Source organism: Gekko japonicus, unplaced genomic scaffold (genome assembly GCF_001447785.1).
Source record: "Gekko japonicus isolate JY-2015 unplaced genomic scaffold, Gekko_japonicus_V1.1 scaffold128, whole genome shotgun sequence".
Lineage (NCBI taxonomy): Eukaryota > Metazoa > Chordata > Lepidosauria > Squamata > Gekkonidae > Gekko > Gekko japonicus.
In genome coordinates this window covers 1,858,875-1,883,268 of record NW_015173126.1, presented here as the reverse complement: position 1 = coordinate 1,883,268, position 24,394 = coordinate 1,858,875, and the positions used below count along the sequence as shown (strand labels likewise).

General features: G+C 40.8%; 1 protein-coding gene across 1 annotated transcript in view; it reads right to left on the bottom strand.

The window, feature by feature from the left end:
- The window catches only part of LOC107119514 (leucine-rich PPR motif-containing protein, mitochondrial-like), a gene marked incomplete at its 3' end in the record, with an annotated part of 29,130 nt that extends 12,261 nt beyond the window's left edge, over window positions 1-16,869 (bottom strand). Inside the window, exon 1 of the mRNA XM_015422001.1 lies at window positions 16,659-16,869. Coding sequence (XP_015277487.1) covers window positions 16,659-16,816 — 158 coding nt within the window. The remainder of the gene's footprint in view (window positions 1-16,658) is intronic.
- Window positions 16,870-24,394: the final 7,525 nt, after the last annotated feature.

Genomic DNA, 24,394 nt, shown 5'->3' with positions numbered 1-24,394 from the left:
TATTTTCCTTCGCTTCTGTCACATTAGAAAATGCCACCACTCTCTTGGACAGACAGCCTCCACAGATCTGTGAACTATGCAGTTAGAAAAGTCGCGGTCGCCATTTTACAAGTCTGTCCTCCTTTCCATAAATCAAATCAACCACTTAAGATTAGTCTCTGTAGAAATCTTTTCCCAGCTAGCAGATAGAAGATTTTAGTGCAAAGTTTAGCCCCTCGATTTTGAAAGTGAAGAACTCCCCCGAACTCTGGCAAGCCGCAGGCGTGGGAGTCAGCTCCCTTTGCTTCTGGGGAAGATTTATGGGGGCAATCAAATGTTCTTTTCCAAGTTTGAAGTTTGTGAAAAAGCCAAAAATACTCACTGAGTCTTCGCCAAGGATGTTAGTGACAAGGTATGGAGGCCCTTGTATGGGGTAGTTACAACTTTCCAGTCGTGCTAACGCGGCTGGTCTTTAGGAGCTTCTGCTTCAAAACAATCTGATTCCGTCTCCTGTTGCCACAGGCAGGGGGCTCAGATGAAAGTCTTCTGCCACCAGTTTCCTACACCCGAGGTACTGGAGAGACACCTGACCCATCCGGTGTTCCAGGAAAGGTCAAAAAGTCCACTAAAAAGCTTCAAAAGCTAGTGAAACTCAGAGAGAGCCCTGAGTATTCAACTAGGTCGTTGTACAGAAGCCTCGCCTCTCAATCTTTTATTATTTACTTCAGAACCATAGCCTGCATTAATGAATAGGATTAATACTTTTGAAAACTTGTCTGGATATTTGATTAATTGGACAAAATCTGAGTTGATGCCACTGAAGGTAAATATATAATGGAGTGCCTATGGGCATTATTTGACATACTGATTCCCAGAGATATTGTGCATATGATTATGCTAAATTTTAGCAAGCTAATTGCTCATCTATCTTTGGATTTGGATAGATGGGCAACTTTAAACTTGTCTTTGGCTGCAGTCACACACACTAAATGATTCACTTTCAATCCACTTTCAATGCACTTCCAACTGGATTTTCCAAGTTCACAGTAAAATCCAACTGGAAACTACAGTGGACTGAAAGTGGATTATTTAGTGTGTGTGATTGCAGCCTTAATGGGACAAAGTCAAAATGAATATTATACCTAGGACTATTTATATTTTACTTGCAATTTCTTTCTATATACCTTGCAGATGTATTCATTAAGTTAATACCTTGTTCCAGAAATTTATGTGGGGTTCCTTACCACCACGTATTTCTAGAGGATGCAACTTCCATTCAATAAAGGAGAATTTGGTTTCCCTGATCTTAGTTTATATTATCAGGCATGCTCCTTGCAGCTGGACTATGCATCTTGGGCTTTTGAAGGCTCCTTGTCCGGTGCACTAGGGTCTACTTATGCTAGAGTGGATCCTATTCCTCCTGCTATTTCTGCCACTAGAGAACAATGGTGCATATTACAAACTGACAATATGATCCATTTTCACACACTGAATTAACATTATAGGCCAATCCAGACCTAAACACTGGGAAGAAATATTCTGATAGATTACGATGATGAGTTTGTCATTTTCTCAGCTGAGGTCTAGATATGACTTGTCAGCTTCTGCTGAATGCTGCCAAAAAAAGAGGGGGGGAAGCCAGTGTACAATGCAGGAAACAAAAAAAGACACCACTGGCAAAAAATATATAACGCACAAGCAAGTAAGCAAGTGTATAATGATCAAATAAGCATAACAGCAAGTATAATATAATTCAAATAAACATAACATAATCCAGAATGGTCAGTCAAGGAGGATTAAGGGTCCTTAATCCTCCTTGACTGACCATTCTGGCTTAGTGTATGCCAGTTTTTGAGACTGGGTCCCATTACAGCCATGCTTGAATAAGAATCATTCGAAACGCGGCAACAGGCATCCGGATTACGTGTCGGCTTTTTATGGCTCAGAAAATTTGATGAATTGCACTCCAATTTGGATTTTGATATTGCTTCTATGCTGGAATAGACACATGGAAAGACTGTGACTTGTTTCTATTATGATTTATTATTGCACTTTGGCCTATTGATTTATATCATATTTGTTATGTTTATTTGAATTATATTATACTTGCTGTTATGCTTATTTGATCATTATACACTTGCTTACTTGCTTGTGCGTTATATATTTTTTGCCAGTGGTGTCTTTTTTTGTTTCCAGCTTCTGCTGAATGGCAATATTTACAATTACAATATCTGTTGGTATCTGAATATCTGAATATGGTACTGCAGCATTAAGTGTCTCAGAGTCCCCTTTGCTCCTGGAAACTCTAACTGAATTAATTGGGTTGGGAGGGGAATAAAATACTTTGAAAACCACATCCAAAGATAGTTTTAAGAAACATTATAGCTCAAGTGAGTCCAAGTGAGAAAAGTGGAATATAATAATGTAAACAAAAATAAGTAAACTCAAAAATATCTCATCATGGGAGAAGGATTATGAATTTGTAATTTGTATTAGTGAACAAACTGAAGCTGAACTCAGCCAAGACAGAAGTGATGCTGGGTGGAAGGCGGAAATCTTGAAGGAAATTGTGCCTCTCGCTTCTGATGGGGTTCAGTTAACTTTTGTTGCTTTGATTAAAAGCCTAAGGATTATACTGGATCCAGAATTGTTGTTGAAGAAAGAAGTTAATTGCAGCTGCAAACACACACACACCCCACTTTCTTCCAACAACTAAGTCTAGCTTGCAAGATGGCCCCCTACCTCAACATAGCTGATCTGGCCACCTGAATCCATGCAACAGTAACAACGAGACATGGCTACTGCAGTGCACTCTGTGTAGGATTCCCCTCAAAGTCAACTCAGACTTGATGCAAAGTCAACTCAGTTGATGCAGAACAGTGCAGCTGTTATTATTAAGAGCTGAGCAAAGCATATGGGCAAATAATTTATGCTTGTGCCGTTGCAATCTGTTTGGATTTTGCTATGTTCATTAATATTTTAATTGTTTATGTTTATATTTAAATAAAATTTTAATGAGGAAAAAAAGCTGGGCAAAGCATACATATTACTCACATTCTGCAGCCACTCCATTGGCTGCCCAGCAATGATGGGGCTCAATGGACTATCACATACAAAGCCCTACATGGCCTTGGCCCCTCATATCTGCAAGACCATCAGACCACCTCTCCTCCCCCCCCCATGTTCCACTACAACATCTTCAGTCATTGGAGCAGGGCCTCCTGCAGATGCCACTCCCCAAATGGGCAAAATCAACAACTGCCCACCTTACAGAATGGCCTGCTTGATTAGGTCAGGAAGGTTCCTACCCTCCTGGTTTTCCACAACCATGCAAAACTAAAGTATTCAAGAAGACTTTTTTTACACAAGTAATTAGGACTTACTGTAACAAAATGCTTCAGAAAGATGCTTTGATAAAAGTATGGGGATGATGGACTCTTCAAATGTGTATAGCACATATTGTCTATACATAGCTTCATGCTGTCTCATGTAATCTTCTGTAAAGATTTAGGTGAGTGATTCCCCAGTATGGTGCCTGCCATGCCCTCCAAAAAGACAGGCAGAGCCATTCTGAAAGTAAGACTACTGACTGGCTGCCTTCATACAAATAACAGAGCTTTTCACCTGGATCTTCCCCACAACTCACAGAACTAAAGCAGAGTAAACAGGAACAATGGCTCACTGGTGAGGCAATGATGGAGGGACCACGAAAGCTGAAGTCTGCTGTCCAGTGGGAGGGGGGGCAGCGCCAGCACCAACCCCATCAGCTTTCAAGTAGGGGGGGGACATAGGGCAGTAGCAGCAGTGCCCCAATCAGCCACCCAAGCATAGCATGAGAAAGCCAAGCACATCTCTTCTAAAGTGAGCAAAATAAATCACTATAGTGCATACCTTCTAAAAATGAAATCTGCATCTATATCTGACTTGTGAATAATGCATTAGGGTTAAAATGAAGTTTTATGTCAGGGATACTGTAGGCTGATCCTGTATTGTGCAGGGAGTTGAACTAGAAGGCCTGTATGGCCCCTTCCAACTCTGTGATTCCATGATTCTATGAATTCATTATTTAAATCCAGTCTTCCTGGCTAATGATTTAAATCAACTTGCAGTTATTTGGGGTTATTTACAAATTAATAGATTTGCAAACAATAGATGACAGATGAACAAAGCAAGGAGAGATAAGGAGGCCTTCCTGAATGAACAATGCAAAGTAATAGAGGAAAACAATAGAAGGGGAAGGACTAGAGATATCTTCAAGAAATCAAGGGAATATTTCGTGCAAAGCTGGCCATAATAAAGGACAAAAATGGTAGGGACCTAACAGAAGCAGAAGAGATTAGGAAGAGGTGGCAAGAATACACAGAAGAACTATACAAGAAGGATCTCAGTGTCCCCAACAACCACAATGGTGTGATCACTGACCTCGAGCCAGACATCCCAGAGTGCGAAGTCAAATGGGACTTGATGGGACAAACAAAGGTAGCTGAGATGATAGTATCCCAGCTGAGCTATTCAAAGTCCTAAAAGATGATGTTATCAAGGTGCTGCACTCCATTTGCCAGCAAATTTGGAAAATGCAACAGTGGCCGCAGGATTGGAAAAGGTCAGTTTACATTCCTATCCCAAAGAAGGGCAATGCCAAGGAATGTTCAAACTATCGCACAATTGCACTCATTTCACACACTAGCAGGTCATGTACAAGATCCTACAAGCTCAAGCTAGGCTTCAGCAGTACATGGATAGAGAACTACCAGAAGAACAAGCTGGGTTTCAAAGAAGTAGAGGAACTAGAGATCAAATTGCCAACATTCACTGGATTATGGAGAAAGCAAGGGAGTACCAGAGAAACATCTACTTCTGCTTCACTGACTACACTAAAGCTTTTGATTGTGTGGATCACAACAAACTATGGCAAGTCCTTAAAGAGATGGGAGTACCAGACCACCTCACATGTCTCTTGAGAAACCTGTATAAGGGTCAAGAAGTGAGAGTTAGAACTGGACATGGAACAACTGATCGGTTTAGCATAGGAAAAGGAGTACGACAAGGATGTATATTGTCACCTTGCTTATTTAATTTATATGCAGAGTACATCATGCAAAATGCCAGCTGGATGAATCACAAGCTGGAATTAAGTTTGCCAGGAAAAACATCAACAACATCAGATATGCAGACGATACCACTCTAATGGCAAAAAGTGAAGAGACCTAACGAGCCTCTTGCTAAGGGTCAAAGAGGAGAGTGCAAAAGTTGGCTTGAAACTCAACATCAAAAAAACTAAGATCATGGCATCCAGTCCCATCACTCCTTGGCAAATAGAAGGGAAGTCATGGAAACAGTGACAGACTTCACGTTCCTGGGATCCAAGATCACTGCAGATGGTGACTGCAGCCATGAAATTAAAAGACGCCTGCTCCTTGGGAGGAAAGCTATGGCAAACCTAGACAGCATAATAAAAAATAGAGACATCACCCTGCCAACAAAAGTCTATATAGTCAAAGTGATGGTATTCCCAGTAGTAATGTATGGCTGCAAGATATGGACCGTAAGGAAGGCTGAGCGCCAAAGAATAGATGCTTTTGAATTATGGAGCTGAAGAAGACCCTTGAGAGTCCCTTGGACTGCAAGGAGATCAAATCAATCAATCCTAAAGGAAATCAAACCTGACTGTTTCCTGGAAGGACAGATACTGAAGCTGAAGGTCAAATACTTTGGCCACCAAATGAGAAGGGAGCACTCACTGGAGAAGACCCTGATGCTGGGGAAGATTGAAGGTAAAAGAAGAAGGGGACAGCAAAGGATGAGATAGTTAGACAGTGTTATCAATGCAATGAACATGAAGCTGAGCACACTCCGGGGGATGGTGGAAGACAGGAGGGCCTGGTGCGATGGGGTCTCGACTGTGCGACTGAACAGCAACAACAAAAGGACAAAAATATACATCAAGAGGCTTGGATCCATTGAAAATTTCTGCTAACAGAAATGATTTTCATAAGCAGAAATTACCATTCTTACCTACAGGCTCTGGCTACAGCCCAATATACTTCAGACAATGCCGCTCTTGGGGGATATTATGGGGAGAAGGATCATAGGTCTGCCACAAGAGATAGGAATCTGCAAAAATCATCACCTCTTCTGTCCCCAGAAATCCCTTTCTGGATCCCAAGTTCCTGCTCCAAGTGCCCAGTAATAAGGATGGGACTGTGAGCAGCAGGAACTCCACAGCAGTGCCAAGTTATGGAAAATCCTTTCAACTATATCCACCAGTGGTTTTGTGTTTTGCTGTTTTAGCACAAAAATGGTCTTGCAAGCCACTGCTCGCTCTTCAAACTGACATGCACAGAGATCACTGGTAAACCAGATTACAATACTATGTTTATTAACAGAAGAAAACCAAGCATAACACAACGTATAAGTTGAGGACTGACATAACCTGCTGGGTATTTATTTATTTATTTTGTTGACACTTTTATCCTGCCTTTCCTCCAAAGCACTCCTGGGGGCATACATGTCTCTATCATCTGCTACTCTTACTTCAGAGCAGCAGGAGTTATCAGGGTTCACTTGTCTGGAACAGATTTCTAAGCCATGCCTCCTTCCCAAATGTTTAAGATGTGAGATGTGCCTCTAGGCAGCAGGAAGAGGGGGAGTAGCTGTACAAAACACCTCTCTTCCGTAGGCTGTGAGAAGCCATAGCAAATGGGGAGAAGAGGCTACTTAAAATCCCCAGTATTCCCATGTGCCACCAAATGTTCTGAATGCCCAGCAAGATTTGTCGATCACACCTTGGGGAACGATATACTGCCCCGGTTAAGAATCACTCATCTACAGACTTCTTAGTTAGAGGCTGTTTGCATAGTTATCAGAACCCAGGGCATCTCATGGCTAAGGCAACCTAGGCAGAACTGTTGCAGCCCTATATAAGTAACTGACAAGGCTTTCTTTTCCTACAAGTGCAATGTAATTTTAATAGCTAAAAAAAAGCTTAAGAAGTTCATTAGGAATCTTAGAGATCATATTTGCCACAAATTGTTTACTATGTAACAATGAATATTTCAAAAGCGCACAAGCAAATCCACAACTTTTATTTAGTTGGTACGAGTAACTAATGTACAAAGATGAAGTTTTTTTAAAAGATGAGAACAAGCTTTGATATCAAAAAGGAGCATTAACACAGCACATTTTGAAAATGAATTTAAGGAAAGAACTACAATACTGCATTCTAATTCCAGAACTTCCTCCCAAGGGAAGTTTGCTTTGATTTTTCTCTCTATTGTCATCCCAACATCAGGTAAAGGTAGTGCCTGTTAAAAGGGCTTTGATGCCTAAATATTTTCTTTTTTTCTTATATCCTGTATTCTTATATTCTGTATATCCTATATATCCTGTAATCTGTATTTTAATAATACACAAACATCAAGCACCAAGACCCACAGTGGCATTCTCAGCAGAATCACTCTTCTAAGCTCACTGTCTTCAATGGACTGTCAGGCTCTTAAACACCCCTTCAGAAAGATTTCAAAACATAAAAATGTTTGGAACACCATCATCATTACCAGAAACACAACTTAAACCCTATAAGAATTTCTAGTAGCCTGTGAATTTTGGATCATATGGCAGCCTCCATTTAATAGAGCCATTGAAGTGAAATCTGAAAATATTACAGCAATAGACAATAAAGGATCAGAAATCAAGCAGTAAATGAGCAGCTGCAACATGATTTGTCTCAATATGTTTAAACCAATTCACTGAATAGTGTAAATAAAATAGTCAGCAGACCTATGAAAGTTCACAACACAACAAAATGGAAGGCTGTAAGGGGCTGTGTCCTTATTAGATTATCATTTCAACTTCAGCTATACAGATAAAATCCAATTTCCCAAACAGAAAACAAGTAACTAACCCCTCAAAATGGGTTATTTTAGAACACAGGCATCCATCAAACCTGAGAGGAGGTCCACCATACTAACTTTTGAGGTTAACTTCCAGACCAGATCACATAATGCAACAAGGACAGAGCTTACTGCTGAAAGTGAGCAGGACTACACCAGCTAGCAGAACCTCACCCTTTCAGACAAAAATTCTGTCTTAATTGTGAGACCTTAAAAGCAAAGGCCAATGAAATAATACCACAATGACAGCCTTGACTTCTTGGCTGTGAACTCCATACAATTGTACAATAGATGGGAAAGTAAATGGCTTAAGCACCTTTGTGGACAGGGTAAGGGAAAATTTTGTCTGGACTATATCGAGAAGAGGACGGTCTGCATTCACACATTGCATCCTTGTTTTTGAGCTGCCAAGATGTTTTGTATATATTATTTATTTACAAGAAAATGATACATACAGCTGTACATTATCCAGAAACTTCATATTCCAATATGCAACCTACAGTACCAAGTTTTTTACAAATCTATTATTTTGATTCTGTCTCTCTAACAAATTAGTTTTGTTAATAACACAATATTCCATATCTAATTGCTATTCCATCACTGATGGAGAAGTTTCAGTCTTCAGGAGTTTCAGACTTCTGTTTTGCAGTGATACACATCCTTGCAGCTACTACTAACACAGGGACTAGTTCTACATCGTGTGCTTCTGCATGGTTTTTAAGATAGCCTAACAATACCACTTTCAGGTCTCTTAATATTATATAGCCTGTCATTCATCTAATCACAGCTATGGCCTGTTCTCAAAAGGGAATTATTATTGGACAGTCCCAAAATACATACACTATATATGCTTTTAAACCTTAACAATGCCAGTATTTAGCTGCAGCTAATCTATAAAGGTGTAAACATCATAGAATCATAGAGTTGTCATCTAGTCTGACCCCCTGCACAATGCAGGAAATTCACAAATACCTCCCCCCCACATACCCCCAGTGACCCCTGCTCCATGTCCAGAAGATGGCAAAAAGCCTCCAGGATCCCCAGCCAAATTGACTTGGAGAAAAATTGCTTCCTGACCTGGACATGTAAGAAAGGGACACAAGAACTAAGCACTGATGCAGCCATCCCTGCTCTCCCTCTCATGATCTGCCTAAGTTCACAGAATCAGCATTGCTGTCAGATGGCCATCTAGCCTCTGTTTAAAAACTTCCAAAAACGGAAAGCCCACCACCTCCCAAGGAAGCCTGTTCCACTAAGGAACTGCTCTGTCAGAAGGTTCTTCCTAATGTTTAGCCGAAAACTCTTGATTTAATTTCAACCCATTGGTTCCAGTCTGACCTTCTGGGGCAACAGAAAACAACTCCAGACTATTCTCTATATGACAGCCCTTCAAGTATTTGATGATGGTTATATCACCTCTCAGTAGAACAAAATTTGTAAAAGCTCTCCACATACACATTAATCACATTCTTGTTAATGTTACTTCAGATCCATTCCCATTCACACGGCAGGACAAGCTCTCCTATAATTTTTTTCCACCTAATTCTACAATCCCCTTTACTTTTCAAATTATTTAAAAATTTATATAATTCTCCTAAACATACTTTACATGTATGCCTCTCTATTAGCAATTCAAATTCCATCTCATTCCTGCACAATAAATTTATATTTTGAATTCCTTGAGTGATGGCTTGGAATAGAAGGTACTGGAATTTTGATGGGTGGTGTCTATCCATTTTTCCTACTATCTCTTCATATTAAGGAATCTGATCCCAGCTCTTCTTGTAACTATTTCAAAACGTCACTTCACCATATTGCTAAATCTGCCCACTTACATGCTGAATAACAGATGCGAACTTCTGGCAAGCCTACACCACCTTTCATTTTCTGCTGATACAGGACATATTTTGACACCAGAGGTCTTTTGTTTTCCCATACAAACTGACTTATTTGCCTCTCTGCCACCTCTTCATAATTTCAATACTGTGGCTATGACTTCCACCACTGTAGGCTAGACGTATGCTCATAAATAACTATAGTATTACACCAAAAACATATTTTGTTGCAGTATTTTAAACTACAAGTTGCATTCAATGCACTGGCAAAAAAGTGGTATACAAGTGGCACAAATTCTAAACAGACACCAAATTATTCAGGATAGTGAAAACTAAAGCAAATTGAAAAGATCTTCAAGAGGATCCCTTCGAACTGGATAAGTGAACAATAACATGGCAAGTGAGGCTCAATATAAACGAGAACTGCCAAACACCAGGTGAAAACCAATCCTAACTTTACAGAAGGCCAGAACTGGCCATGGCTGAAGAAAAAGATTGGCCAATAAAAACATAAAGTCTCTGCAGAAGCAGTGAAAGGGGCAAATTCCATGCTAGGGACTCTTAGGAAATGAACACTTGTAATGCAGCTGCACATCGACAGCCAACATGGTTAATGTTGTATGAGAACCTGGGATACTCTAGTTCAAATGCCCACTTAGCCATAAAGCATACTCTCTTTCTCTCTCTCTCAGCCTGGTACTGGTGCAAAGCCCCATCAATTCACAGCTTTCTTATGGAAACCTGTAGGGTTTTCAAGGCAAGAGACATTCAGAGATGGTTTGCCACCGCCTGCCTCTGTGTCAGGACCCTGGTATTCCCTGGAGGTCTCCCATCCAGATACTACCCAGGACTGTCCCTGCTTAGCTTCTGAGATCTGCCGATATTGGGCTAGCCTGGGCTATCCAGGTCAGAGATCTCTCTCAGCCTTAGCCTACCTTTACAGGGTTGTAGAGAAGGCAAAATGCAAGAGGGTGAACCTTGTATACAATCCTCAGCTCCTTGGAGGAAGGGCAGGAAAAAGATACAGTCAAATTGTTTAGATTCATACAAAGTACAGTGTTTCCATGTCAAAAAGGGTATCACAGCTGGAAATGATGCAAGCATGGGAAACCAAAAATGAGCAAGGGTTTGAAATTTCTTCATCGCAAAGGGCTTTTTGGTTTGAAGGGGGAAAGAATACAGGTTTATAAATTATGTTTTTCGCCTTCTCCCATAATATTAGAATTTAGGATCACCCAATTAAACTAATGAGCAATAGATTTAGGATGGAATTATGTTGTTAGATGAAACATAATCCATTTTATCACTGACAACCATAATTAAATGGTTGTTCAAACAGTGTACCTTTAAATAATAGTTGTTGGGGAAAGGACAACAATAAGTAGGATGTTTCTGCATCTGGTCACCACTACAGGAAACAGGGCACTGGAAGAGATGGATTGATTCAGCAGGGCTTTTATGCAAAGCGTGAAGCAGGCTAGTGAACCTGGCATCACTATTTTCTTAAAACTGTATAATTTAGTTCAGGTGTATTAGAGAAAGAACTTTTCACTGATCATTAGTTAAAGTGTAACTAAATTTTAAAGTCTCTGGTGATATTCAACTACAGTTTTCATTTTCACATTAACTATCACTATTACCATTTCATTTTTATAAATCAAGTAACTGCATACTGCTGCGGTGGATCAAGTGGTTAAGACGCTGAACTGCAGGCTGTGGAAGGTCGGTAGTTCAGCAGTTCGAGACCTGAATTGCCGCGTGACAGAGTGAGCTCCCGTCTCTAGTTCCAGCTCCTACCAACCTAGCAGTTCGAAAGCAAGAAATTGCAAGTAGATAAATAGGTACCACTTCAGTGGGAAGGTAACAGCGTTCCGTGCACCTTGGTGTTTAGTCATGCCGGCCACATGACCACGGAAACGTCTTCGGACAGCACTGGCTCTTCGGCTTTGAAACGGAGATGAGGACCGCAACCCTAGAGTCGGATTCGACAGACTTTCGAGCAAGGGAACCTTTACCTTTACCTAACTGCATACTAACATTTTGTTTAAAGCTGTTATGTTCACATGTGGCACCACACAGCTATTCTGGCTAGTGCTGAAGTAGAAAACACGCTTGCCGCAACAGACATGTAGAATCTGAAATTCTTTTGAGAATCAACATGATGGGTAAGATTACTTAGACAAAAACTAAAATTAAAAGATCATGCATGTGCCCTGATGGTGTGCATTTTCTAAACCGAGCAAACTGGATTGATACATTCTACCTTTAGTGCTCAAGCACTGGTACCCAAATAAGAAATGCATGTGACGGGTGTATCAGTTGTGAATGGCATATATCCCTTTACTTAGTTTCCCCTTAAAGGGTATGGGGGGGAACACAACTGCTTATTTAAAAGTTGTGAGGGAGCACTGTAAAGCACAAATCTGCATAGTAAGGCATTTTAGCCCAGGTAAAGGTAAAGGTTCCCTTGCTCGAAAGCCAGTCGAATCCGACTCTAGGGTTGCGGTGCTCATCTCCGTTTCAAAGTCGAAGAGCCAGCGCTGTCCGAAGACATTTCCGTGGTCATGTGGCTGGCATGACTAAACACCGAGGCGCACGGAACGCTGTTACCTTCCCACCAAAGTGGTACCTATTTATCTACTTGCAATTTCTTGCTTTCGAACTGCTAGGTTTTAGCCCAGGTACTACTCAGTATTTCAAAAGTATGTTGTAAGATTGTGATAGTTTTTCTATAAAGACAACCGTTTCCCACAATAATTCAAATTTTATTATATTGAGGTGAGATACATTTAGGTGAGAAGGATTTAGAACACTGTTTTCTCAGTTTGTGCAAGTTTGTTCCACTCAACAAAATCTGAAGTCTTCCTCCAGTCTAAGGATAATTCCTCTAATTAAAGTGGCTACAAAACATTTGTAGATGATTCAGCCAATCTGTTTAGAAGCCCCATTTTTGCAACTTAACGCAAGTTATACCAGTTGCCTGATACTATTGTTCCTGGCACAATATGAGTAAATTAAGGAAACTTCAAACTAAGGTAGCTCAAACATACAGTGCAATCTAAGTAAGTTTCTGCCGAAACTTTTTGGTACAAGTGTGTTTAGGACTGCAATCCTGAATTCACAAACTTGAAACTATAGCAAACTCCATCTTACAGGTCCTGAAAAACCATGCTGAAGTATATACATCAAGACTAGTAGTTAGATTGTAAACAGCTCTCAGCCTGAAATGGGGGATGAACATATCCTAAAAAACTGACATAATGTATACAGACATGTATACAGACATAATATATACAGAGTCAGAACAATTAGTCATCTATTTTTGATGCTGTCCTCTGCCTAGTAAGCAACCGTCCAGGATTTCAGCAGAGAAAGGTATTTCCCAGCATCTGCTAACAAAGATCCTTTAATTGAATATACTAGAAAATGAATGTGGGACCTTCTATATGCAAGCTTTCCAGACAGTGGGTACAGATCCACAGCCGCTGCTCATCAGTAATCATTTGGGAGCTACTGATACCTCAAAGCAACCTAAGTGTTTTGGAAGCCTTCTTTCTGTTCCAGCTGGTGCTGTCCAGAGCCACCTGTGGGGGGGGGGGAAGAGAAGCTGCTAGCTCGCTAACTTGACACCACTAGCCGGATTTGCCCCTATTGTGAGCTGTATTTGTGTACCTGTGCCATTTGCAACAGACAGCTCTGTCAGCCCTTTTTACAAGATATTCCGCTGTTCTGCCATGAAAGCAAGCATTTGACGGAACATGGCTACTGGACTGCATTAGATGGGTCCCTGTGAGTGCAACAAGGCACTGACATTCATTTGTCTCCAGTGACTGTGTTTCTTCCCCATCTGTTCTTAGTGTCCATGCCTCTGACTGCTCTGCTCTTAGTGACAGTGCCTCTTCTTTATCTTCTAAGATGTGCGTTATTAACTAGGGCTTGCTTTGCAAAGCATAATGTGTTGCCTTATAATATTTTCTGTAACCTTTTTTTGGAGGAGAGTATAACTCTCTTCTAGCTGGGTTTTTAACTGAGTCTATAGCTGGGTTTCAGAGCTATGGGGACCCCTGTTGCCCAAAAGCACCCACAACGGTCAAATTATTCACTATCTTCTTAGCCCTCCAAGCAGAGCAAAATTAACTCCTATTTTGTTCCTGTCAACCTCCCAGAGCACAAAGTTTCCATATTGAATGGTTCCCTTAACTCTGCTTCTGCATTTCCAGTTATAGCTCCCCTAGAAAAGTCTCCTGTCATTGATTACCCTGAAACCAGTAGAGGTTCAGATCCATTGGGTGCAATCAAGGAGAAAGTCAGTTATAGTGTCATACAGACTGCAGAAATTCTGCTTTTGTGTGCTAGAATGTTGGCGCGTATTTTTGAACAGTTAAACTCAGTGCTGTTCAAACCTGTCTTGTTAATACTATTAAGGAATCGAGACCTGTTTTAAAAGCTTATTCTCAGGATTTGTATGATTTTTATTCCAAGAATATCAATGACCCCAAGGCCCATTTCATTATGGCATTCTAAATTTCAGGCAGTACTTGACAGCCCTTTTGAAATTCAAGAACAAGACCTTTGACCTATATACAAATCATGTTCTTTCACCAAGTCACAGCTTCTTAGAGAAGTTATTGAGTTATTGTGGCATTAACCGATCAGTTTTCCTGTATTACACAACACCTGCTGTGAAACCTGCAGAGTGTGTGTGCAGAAAAGCTCCAAAGATACAAGTTCATATCAGCGCCAAATGAAATGTTTTTCAGTGAATCAAAAATGAAATGGAGCAAGTACACGCAACTCAGCTAATGATGATGAAGATTCTCACTAACAATTTAATTTTGTTGCAAATACTGTACCTGCAATCTGTCATCAGAGCATCAGTCTCAAGTGATATAAATGCATGTGTGTGAGTAAGCCCAAAAGACATTCAGTTATTACCACGGCGAAACAGAACCTCGAAGTTCAGAGGCTGTATGTCTCCGAAAATCAATTGCTGGGGAGAAACAACACGGGAAGGCTTGAACCTCAACGATCCTTTTTGCTATGACCATTCCTTCTCAGTCTTTTTGGCCTCAGCATCTACTTCTTTGGTCTATAATCAGCCCACTTGCCCTGCCATCTTAAAAAGGATCTGTTTACTCTTATCTAAGAGCTGTTTTCCAAGAGAGTCAGCTTGGGTATATTTGAAGGCATTCTACTGTCTACATGCCTGAAAACTATTGAGATTGCTTTCCGTTGCAGAAGGATACACAAAATAATTCTCTGTTACCATCTTTCTCTCTATTTTCCCAGACCTTTGAGCTACATGTGGCCCAAGTGTGTGTGAACATGTAGAATTATCTAACATATACACAATATGGTCTTAGATTTAACTTTGTACCATAACTGTGTTTTGGTATGGTATTTCATTCAATGAAACCATCTCTGACTATTCTACTATATGCCAGCCTGCATTTCATTCCAAGCTTCCTTTAGAGTCGCTATTTTATCACAGATTCTTACATTAGATGGCAGTGGTATGACGAGTGTTTTGTGTATATTTCTGCCAAGCTGGATGCTAAAATCTAAATTAGCAGCTCCTGGCCCCGGTCACAAGGGCCGGATATCGCGGGGGGGGGAGGCGTGGCTAATTGCCCCGGCGCAGTTTGAGCCGCGATTACGCGATCAGACGTGTCGGCGGCACACCACGGGTCCTTCCCTCAGCGCCGGCGGGTAAATGAGGGACCGGAGGGGAATGCCGTGTGCCGGTGCGATCACACCACGGGAGTCTGGAGGCAGCCCGTGGCAAACGTTTACTAGTACCTTGGAGGTACTAGTTTTTTAACTCGCATTGTCGGCGGTAAGCCACGGGTGCGCTCCACTTCCCAGATGTTGGGGTGTGATCACGCCCGGATAATCCGCCCACCATCCGTGCCTCTCCCACAGCAACTCTGCCGTGTGCCCTGCTATGGAAAGAGCAAGGTACAGCAGTAGTTCTCTCTCCATCCTGCACTTTGATATTTTGTGTGATTGAGTCCAACAGGAAAAGCAGGCTCATTCATGCAAGACCCTTGTCCAACTGACACATACAGTGACATCCTGACCAGGGCTTTTCGGAGGCACCTGGCTGACAATGATAAAAAGTATGATAATAAAGCAGATAACACATTAATCTGATACAGTAAACCATCTCTTATAGTCTTATGACAGTGCAAGAGTTAACTTTTACTTTTTCATCCTGTTGTTCGTCCATGACATTCAAAATGATGTTTAGACTAAGACACAACAATACACCCAAAATCTACAAATTCAGCACTGTTAAGCGCATTTTTTAAAGCTGCAGGTGAATGAGGAAGAGGAACAAACACTTGCAAGTTTTAAGAACTCCATGTTTAAAAAGTCTTTGACATCTGAAACAAATCTTGTGAAGGAGTGCTAATGTGGTGTGTTAAAGTATCGGACTTCAACCTAAATGTTATTAGATGACTTTGAGCTAGTCACTCCCAATTCAACCCACCTTACACGACTGTTGGAAGGTTTCAAATGACAGGAGGAACTCAATATGCACCATCCTTCTCTTGAGCAAAGACAGAATAATGTGACACACCAATAGAGTACTGAACACTGGCCCTTAACTTGCCAGTTTATACATGCAAGACTTTGATATGAAATAGTGTCTAATCAGATTCACCGTCCCTTTTACAATCTGAGACGACAGTGACCTTATCGCTACATCCTGCCAGATATACAAATTGGTCTTGAAAGAGTCTCCTCACCTACAATGAGGCTTACTCCTAAAAAGAAGAAGAGTCGGTTAGAAAGTTGCAGCCTAAATCACTTGCTGGCATCAGGATAGGCAGGACGTCGCTGTGAAAAAGAAGGACGCGACCTTCGTTCTTCAGGGGACCAGCCAGGCCTCTACTGCCCTTTCACCCGCCACTGGCGTGACTCCGACCACTAGGCCAGGGACACTCACCTGCTGCTGCTGCTGCTGCTGCCGCCGCCGTGGGAGACTGCGGCCCGCGCGGAGTGGAGCGGCGCCGGGGAGGGCGCGATGGTGGCCCTGCCGCGTCCCGACCTGAAGAGCCAACGGCAAGAGCCATGCCGCCACACCGTCCTCAGGAGCCCAGCCATGATCCCCTCATGCGCGCACCACGCACCGGTCAAGGAGGAGCACGTGACAAGGTTCAGACCCAACCACTCTGAGCGGAAGGGGAGGTGATTTCCCAGAAGCCCAGGGCAGAGGGAGCTCCGCACTCTGGGAGGAAGTCACGTAACGTCAGCTAGAAAGGCAAAGAGTTGGGCTTAAAAGCGGCTCTTCCCTTTTCTCTTCATTACCTGAACCTGAAAGATCCAAATTTTGTTCTGAAAGATTACGACAGTGTATCCCCCCGCCCGTACTCCTTATAAAATGGTATGGCCGCAAACGGCGGGATTTGTTTCGCAGAGCTCAAGGGGGTTTAGAAACAAACTTGGGCCAACAGAAAATAACCCGAAGTGTTATTGCATGGTTATTTTCATAATTGCGGTGCCGCTGCTAAGGCGGGACGGAGACGCTTGCTTAAGTAGAGCATTGACCTGTAACCACTGGAGGAGGCAAATAAAGTGAAACGGCGTCCTTCGGCGCGGAAAAGCAGCTCAAAAATACTTTTACTTCGGGGAAGCTATCGAGCGCCCTGCCGCTTTTTTTTTTTTTATTATGTGTGCCGAGTGGAAGTTACGTCGGGCAAGCCCGTCTCCCTCCCATATACGCATGCGCTCTCGACTCTCCCAGTACTTTATGTCCCTGCATCTGCGCGGCTTAACTGAGGGTTTGCGATGTTGGGCAGAGAGGCAGATAGAGAGAGAGGTCTCCTTGGTGTCGGCGTTTCCTGACTGTGCAGTTTTCCCTGTAGTTATTTCACCCTTTTCTTACTCTCCGAACGCATCTCACAGTGTGGGGGTGGGTTAGGACGAGGCACAGTAAGTATCCCGAAACCACACTTTCTCTTAATACAAGTGGCCATTGAAATGATAGCCGCATACCCGTGTTAACGTGCCTGCGCGCACGAACCTACGCCTCATGCAGTGAAAACGTAGGTCATACTAACTTCTTTGTAGAACTAGAGTTAGATAATCGTAGGCCCAAAATCTACGAAACCCTAAATGAAGACAAGTTTTACTTTCCTTTCTTGGTCTGTGACACTTCGGACTCCTCCAGGAAGGTGGAAAATCCAGAGTAAAGGAGTTGCCAGTCTCCCAAGTGGTGCCTGGAGGTCTCCCGGAATTACAACTCCTCTCCAGACTACAAAAATTGCTAAAAATGGTGCTTTTGAGGGTGGACTCCATGGCATTATATTCAGCTGAAGTCCCTCTACCCTAAACCCCAACCCCAATCTCCAGGAATTTCCCAACCTGGAGTTGGCAACCATATGATAAAATGAATATTGATTGTGGCTAATTCAACCTGATTTATAGTCTGAAGCATTTTGGTGTTCACTGTGTCACTGCAGTAGGAAATAATTATAATGAAGAAAATATCAAAGATGGTGTTCCTCTCACAAAAGTATAATTTATTTTACATTTTCGTGGGTAGGATGCTAATTCATCTGGCAGCTCCCCTCATTCTTAATTCCTCTCCACAGCGCTGCATCGCCACAGCAACCCTACTTCACACGAAGAAGCCAGGAAGACACTGTAATACCATAAATCTTACAGTTTCCAGTAATTACAACCATTCAGTGTGAAATCTCTAGATGTATTGTTTGGAGGAGGGGTACAGAGTCATTGAAGTGATGAATGGCAATGGGAAGTTCCAGAGCTGGTGCAGTAAAATTTAAGCATCTGATAATATGTTAACATTGTTAATAAACTGTCAGTGAAATATCATGGGCTAGTTATTTTAATATTAAAGTCAGGAAAGTGAATAATGAAAATGGAGTAAATAGCTGGAAATGTGTTTAATTAGAATCACTGTCATCACTTTATTGGGAAGAAAAGCAGTCTTATAGGATACTTCTACCACTGGTAACTCTACAAACCACATTGATAAAGATAACATGTTGATTATGTAAGTCGCTTGGATACAATGCAATACTAAGGATAATCAGAGTTTTGCCATTGATTTCAGTGAGATGTTGACACAGTGTGCTGACGTCCCTCCCTCCCTTACTATGTTTATTTTCTATGGAAATTTGATATTTTGGGGGTGGGTTATTAAAAAAAAAATAGGTGGGGACTGTCACAGAGCAGATCTGCTGGCATACTTCACTGTTCTTGGCCTGCTAGAGATGTTTAAATGACTAAACACTAATCAGAGGTGTCAAATATATGGCCTGTAGGCTGGAACCGGCCTGTGAGCAACTGGTCATTACCTTTATTGCCAGATGACTGAGTCTGTGCATTATATCCCTGTATACTGTCCCAGTGCTAATGATTAAAGGGTGGTGGAAGTGGGCAGGTGGGCATCAGGGAGATTGTTAAGGAAATACTGTAAGAGCGTTCATGTTTAAAACGTGTGTGTATTTTGAGTAAAAATAATATTGTTAATTGGGTTTGCTGAGTCCTTTATAAAGTTTATAGCTGCTGTACCTGGCATTACATTTTATGGTACACATGGCTGGCCCAACAAAGTGACATTCAGTCAGATCCAGCCCTCGTAACAAATGAGTTCATCACCCCTGCACTAAGTGCCAGCTATTTGAAAGAAACTGATTAGATGGGTGAGCAGTTGACATCTGCCCATTTGCCTGCCAATTGTTCACAGGAAAACTTTTTAAAGCCTGTTTACAGCCCAAAATGTCCAAAAATTGAGGTGAACCTTAGAGTGGAGGGCATTACTCCACAGCGACAATATGGAAATTCTGACATATGCACATGCCTTGCTCCTCTTCTAGCAGTGGGTCAACATATTGATATAGCACATGTACAACAAAAAAGGGGAAAGGGGTTGGTGCTGTGATGCTGCCAATGACAACAGTGCCTTCACTCAAAAATCCTTATTTCTTTTAAGTTACATCTATAAAAAATAAACTGACATAACAACTGGGAAAATGCAGAAGAAGGAAAGAGGTGTGGAAGCCTCATGTTCAATATGATTCTGATGGTAGCAGAGCACCTGCTAAGAAAAGCAGGAATAAGTTGTTCTTGCAGAAAACCCTTATATCTGTGTTTTGTTTTGCTCTCTTCTTGACTTTGGTTTCTGACTTTTAATTAGCTGTAAAATCTTGGTATTGCTTTTAAGGTGTTGCTGTATTGTATTTTTTTTATGTATTTACTAGCAGCTGTCTCCAAGGCCTGTGGCTGACATGAAGGATAACAAAGACAGAAATAAAGAAATGAGCTTCTCTTTCACAATCTCATATGAATTGGTCTGAATTTTGGTGTCAGCATGACAGGCCCTTCTTCAGGAGACAACTCATGTGGAGGCAAGATTGTGCATTCCTTGGACAGTTCCTGCACCTTCCTTGGACAGCAAAGGTGACAAACAAGCAAGTATTGGAGCACATAAAACCAGACATGCCGTGGGAAGGAAAAAATAACAAAACTGTGACTGACTTTTTTCAGCCATGTCATGCAGAAGAACTCACTAGAAAAAGCAATTATGCTTGGATTGGTTGGTGGCAAAAGGAAACTGGGCTGCCAAAGAACATGGTAGCTAGACACTATAAAACTTGACATCAACCTGAGCATGGAACAACTCAAAGAAACTGTACAATATTGGAAAACGTGGGAAGAGCTGGCCCATAGAATCGCCAAGAGTCAAACATGACTGACATCATCAGTACATGGCCTTCTTGTGAGCTGGCCCAGAATTCTTGAAATCCTTCTCTCATGCAATTTGCTTGGCTCCAAGAAGACAGGAAAAACCTCATTTATTTTAAGTGGCATGTAGAAACTGTGCTGACGTATATTACTGATTTTGTTCACCATATCTTTGACTTCTTATGCCCCCTTTTTTATGTTTCTTCTGCTACATGGTTTTTTAATGTTATGGATAATTAACCATTAATTAATTGAAATAAACTATGATTTCTAGTAGAAAATGGGTATAAAGAAATAAATAACATCATAGGGAAGGAGACTAGCAGATGGATGGATGCCTGAGCATGGAACAACTCAAAGAAACTGTACAAGATTGGAAAACGTGGAAAGAGCTGGCCCATAGAATCGCCAAGAGTCAAACATGACTGACATCATCAGTACATGGCCTTCTTGTGAGCTGGCCCAGAATTCTTGAAATCCTTCTCTCATGCAATTTGCTTGGCTCCAAGAAGACAGGAAAAACCTCATTTATTTTAAGTGGCATTTAGAAACTGTGCTGACGTGGCTGATCCACACAAGGGAGAGGCAATACTGAAATAAAGAATTGGGAGTGGTGCTACACAACAGAAACAAGATATTTAAAATCATCTAACTTGGATGTATTAACTTCTGTTCATAAACATACTGTAAGAATTTATAGGGTCACCCAACTGAACTGGCTGACTTCAGAATCAACCAGAGGAAAACACTAATGATAAGTAACAACAGCAAAAATCACACCCTATATTACCATCTTAATTAAAGAAGTTTATCAGCAACATATTTATATCTTGGCTTCCCTCTACCAGGGATCTTATGTTTCCACCCTGATCACAACATCTGCTTTATGAAAGCACCCTTCTGCTTAATCCCATATGAACACAAATGTTCATTCTTTTCATGTTGTGGAGGGTTCTGGAGAAGAACATGGAAAAACCCTTCCCCTATCAATGAAAACATTCCACACAAGTGGAATTTGCTGTTGTCCTCAGCACCCATAGTAGTGACCAGGTGTTAGAATCTTATTGTTTCCAAGTTATTTTTCATGAATACGAACACTCATCAGCTAATATGGAGGAACTGAGCTTCTTTCTCTGGATTAGTGCTCTCCTTAAACATCTGTTCCATACCATTGTCATCAACTCTAGTTCCTCTTTCCTACTAGAATGGAATCTATTTTTGTTTTGTGGATTGTTGGTGCTGGAAACTTATGCCCAACCAAGTCATTTCTAAAGCCCAGTTATTCACAGCAGAGTTTGGGCTGATCTAATGATCATAAGGCGAACTGACAAACATTCCACAGAGTTAGACTGAGAAATGGGACTTAAAAAAAATTATTGGTGTTTTAATACATTATGTTCAGATACATTACATCTTCAAAGTTTCTGTATATGAGTCCTTTATACATTACATTCTACCCATTTTCTTACTCTTGTCCATCTTTTATTTAACATCTTATCATCCGTCCCATGCAATTGTGCATGTATTTTATCTATTTCCACAGCTTCCATCAGTTTTAAGGCAATTTCTTCTCGAGTTGGTAATCTGTCCGTCTTCCAATATTTTGCTAACAAAATCCTAAAAACTGTTAAAATATACAGCAAAATATACAATTCTTGGTGTGTTTGTCGATCCCCTGTTTACTATATTTAACAAATAAATCTCAAGCTTTAATTCCACAGTTACATTCAGAACTTCCCCTATTATTTTTTGCACCATTTTCCAAAATTTTTGTATTTTTGGGCATCTCCACCACGTATGATAGAAAGTACCAACATTTGACTTACATTTCCAACATAAGTTTGAAGTATTCTTATGACACCTGGCAATTCTGTCAGGTGACCAATACCACCTATGGTGCATTTTATAGACATTCTCTTTTGATGACACTGCCCTTAAAATTTTCAATTTTTTCCAAACACTATACCACTCATCAAGGTTTAATATATAGCTTAAATCTTGCATCCAAACAATCATGGAATTTTTCACTATTTCATCATGCATGTAGTCCTCCAGTAAGCATATATATTTTCTGAATTAGTTTGTCACTTGACGACAACCAAATCTTTTACTTTCCTCAAACCCTTCTTTTGTATCTTTCTCATATCTAGTTCTTAATTGGGTATTTTCCCACCATGATAAATAAGCACCAGGCCCTGATGGACTTCTGGCAGAAATTTATCAGATATTCGAGGAGCAGATCAGTCTTCCTTTCAAGGAGATGCTACAACAGATTGGAGTTATAGGGAAAATACCAGAAACTTAGAAATATGCAGTTATCTCAATACATAAGCCAGAAACAGGGAGAAGATATAAAAAATTACAGGCCAATTTCTTTATTAAATGCAGATTATATAATAACTAAAAAGTTATTTTTCTTAAGGGTGACTGGTTAGTTAAAGACAAACCACAAAATGCTAGAGTGTGACTCCTCACAACCCCAGGGTAATGTGCTATCACCAATCCCCTTAACTAACTTGCCAGCCAGAGACCAAGGGACTGAGTCTCCAGCCCTTCAGGTCTAGATCAAGAAGCCAACCCTGCAAGGTGGGATGCTTGCAAGCTGAGTTCTAAAAACAATTACTATGGTAGTTGTAGCCAAGAGGGATAAAATACTGGATTTAGATTGAAGCCCCCAAACCCAAGACTGCAAAATATAATTATTAAGGTTTATAAAAGGAATGTGCAGATATATAAGAGTAGTGCAATTCAATTCAATTACCTTTATTGGCATTGACATTAAAAAGAGTAATATACAAAAGATAAAGTAAAGAATGAATACGGTCTAGATCAAGAAGCCAACCCTGCAAGGTGGGATGCTTGCAAGCTGAGTTCTAAAAACAATTACTATGGTAGTTGTAGCCAAGAGGGATAAAATACTGGATTTAGATTGAAGCCCCCAAACCCAAGACTGCAAATAGAATTATTAAGGTTTATTAAAGGAATGTGCAGATATATGAAAGTACTGCAATTCAATTCAATTACCTTTATTGGCATTGACATTAAAAAGAGTAATATACAAAAGATAAGGTAAAGAATTAATACCAATCAAAGAGAAAAAAGTTCTAAGATAGTCTAAAATCAATGTAAAATAAGTCTCAAGTTCATATCTCCTGAATACAAGTTTTGTATTACAATACTGTACTACGAATAAAAAGAGCAGCCTACAAGAACTCTGCCACGGAAACGGTTATATTTTCATTATCATGGTTTAGCAAATAAAGGAATTTGTGTGCGTCAGGAAGCTCTATGATACCACCAAGTAGTGACAATAAAATGTGGTGTCGAATATTGGCATAGTAATGGCATTCCAATAACACATGAGACACCGTTTCAACTGATCCACTTGCACTGGGTCATAGTCTATTAACAAAAGGGATACAATTAAACCTCCCAGTTAAGATCGCTGAAGGGAGAGCATTGAACCCGGCAAGTGAAAAGGTTCTACGTAACGCTGGAGTCTGAAGTTGGTGAAAATAGCTAGCAGGATGACCCACAGTGGGCAATATCCCATGACTTAGAGGGGAGCATGTCTTATTAGCTGTGTTGTATAATTCAAATAGCTCTGCCTCAAATAGTCTGTCTCTTATTGTTTGCATTGCCTACAATTCAGAAAGTAAGAGTAAGGATTCGAAAGGGATATTCAGTGTTCGTAATATATTTTCAACAATAACCAACCAAGGGAAGTAGTTAGATTCAGTCAAAAGTTGGAAGCAGTAACTAGAGGGATCAGATCTATAATGTAATCGAAGCCAAAACTGAAAGGTCATTAACCACGCCCTTGTAGTCATAAGATTTTGGCCACATTCTAGGCATAAAAAGTAGTGTACAGCGAGGATAAAAACTAAATATCTAACCTAAGGCACTTTACAAGCATTGGTTCTCTAAATTAGGGTTGGCAATCTCCGCTATTACAGTTGATCTCCAGAT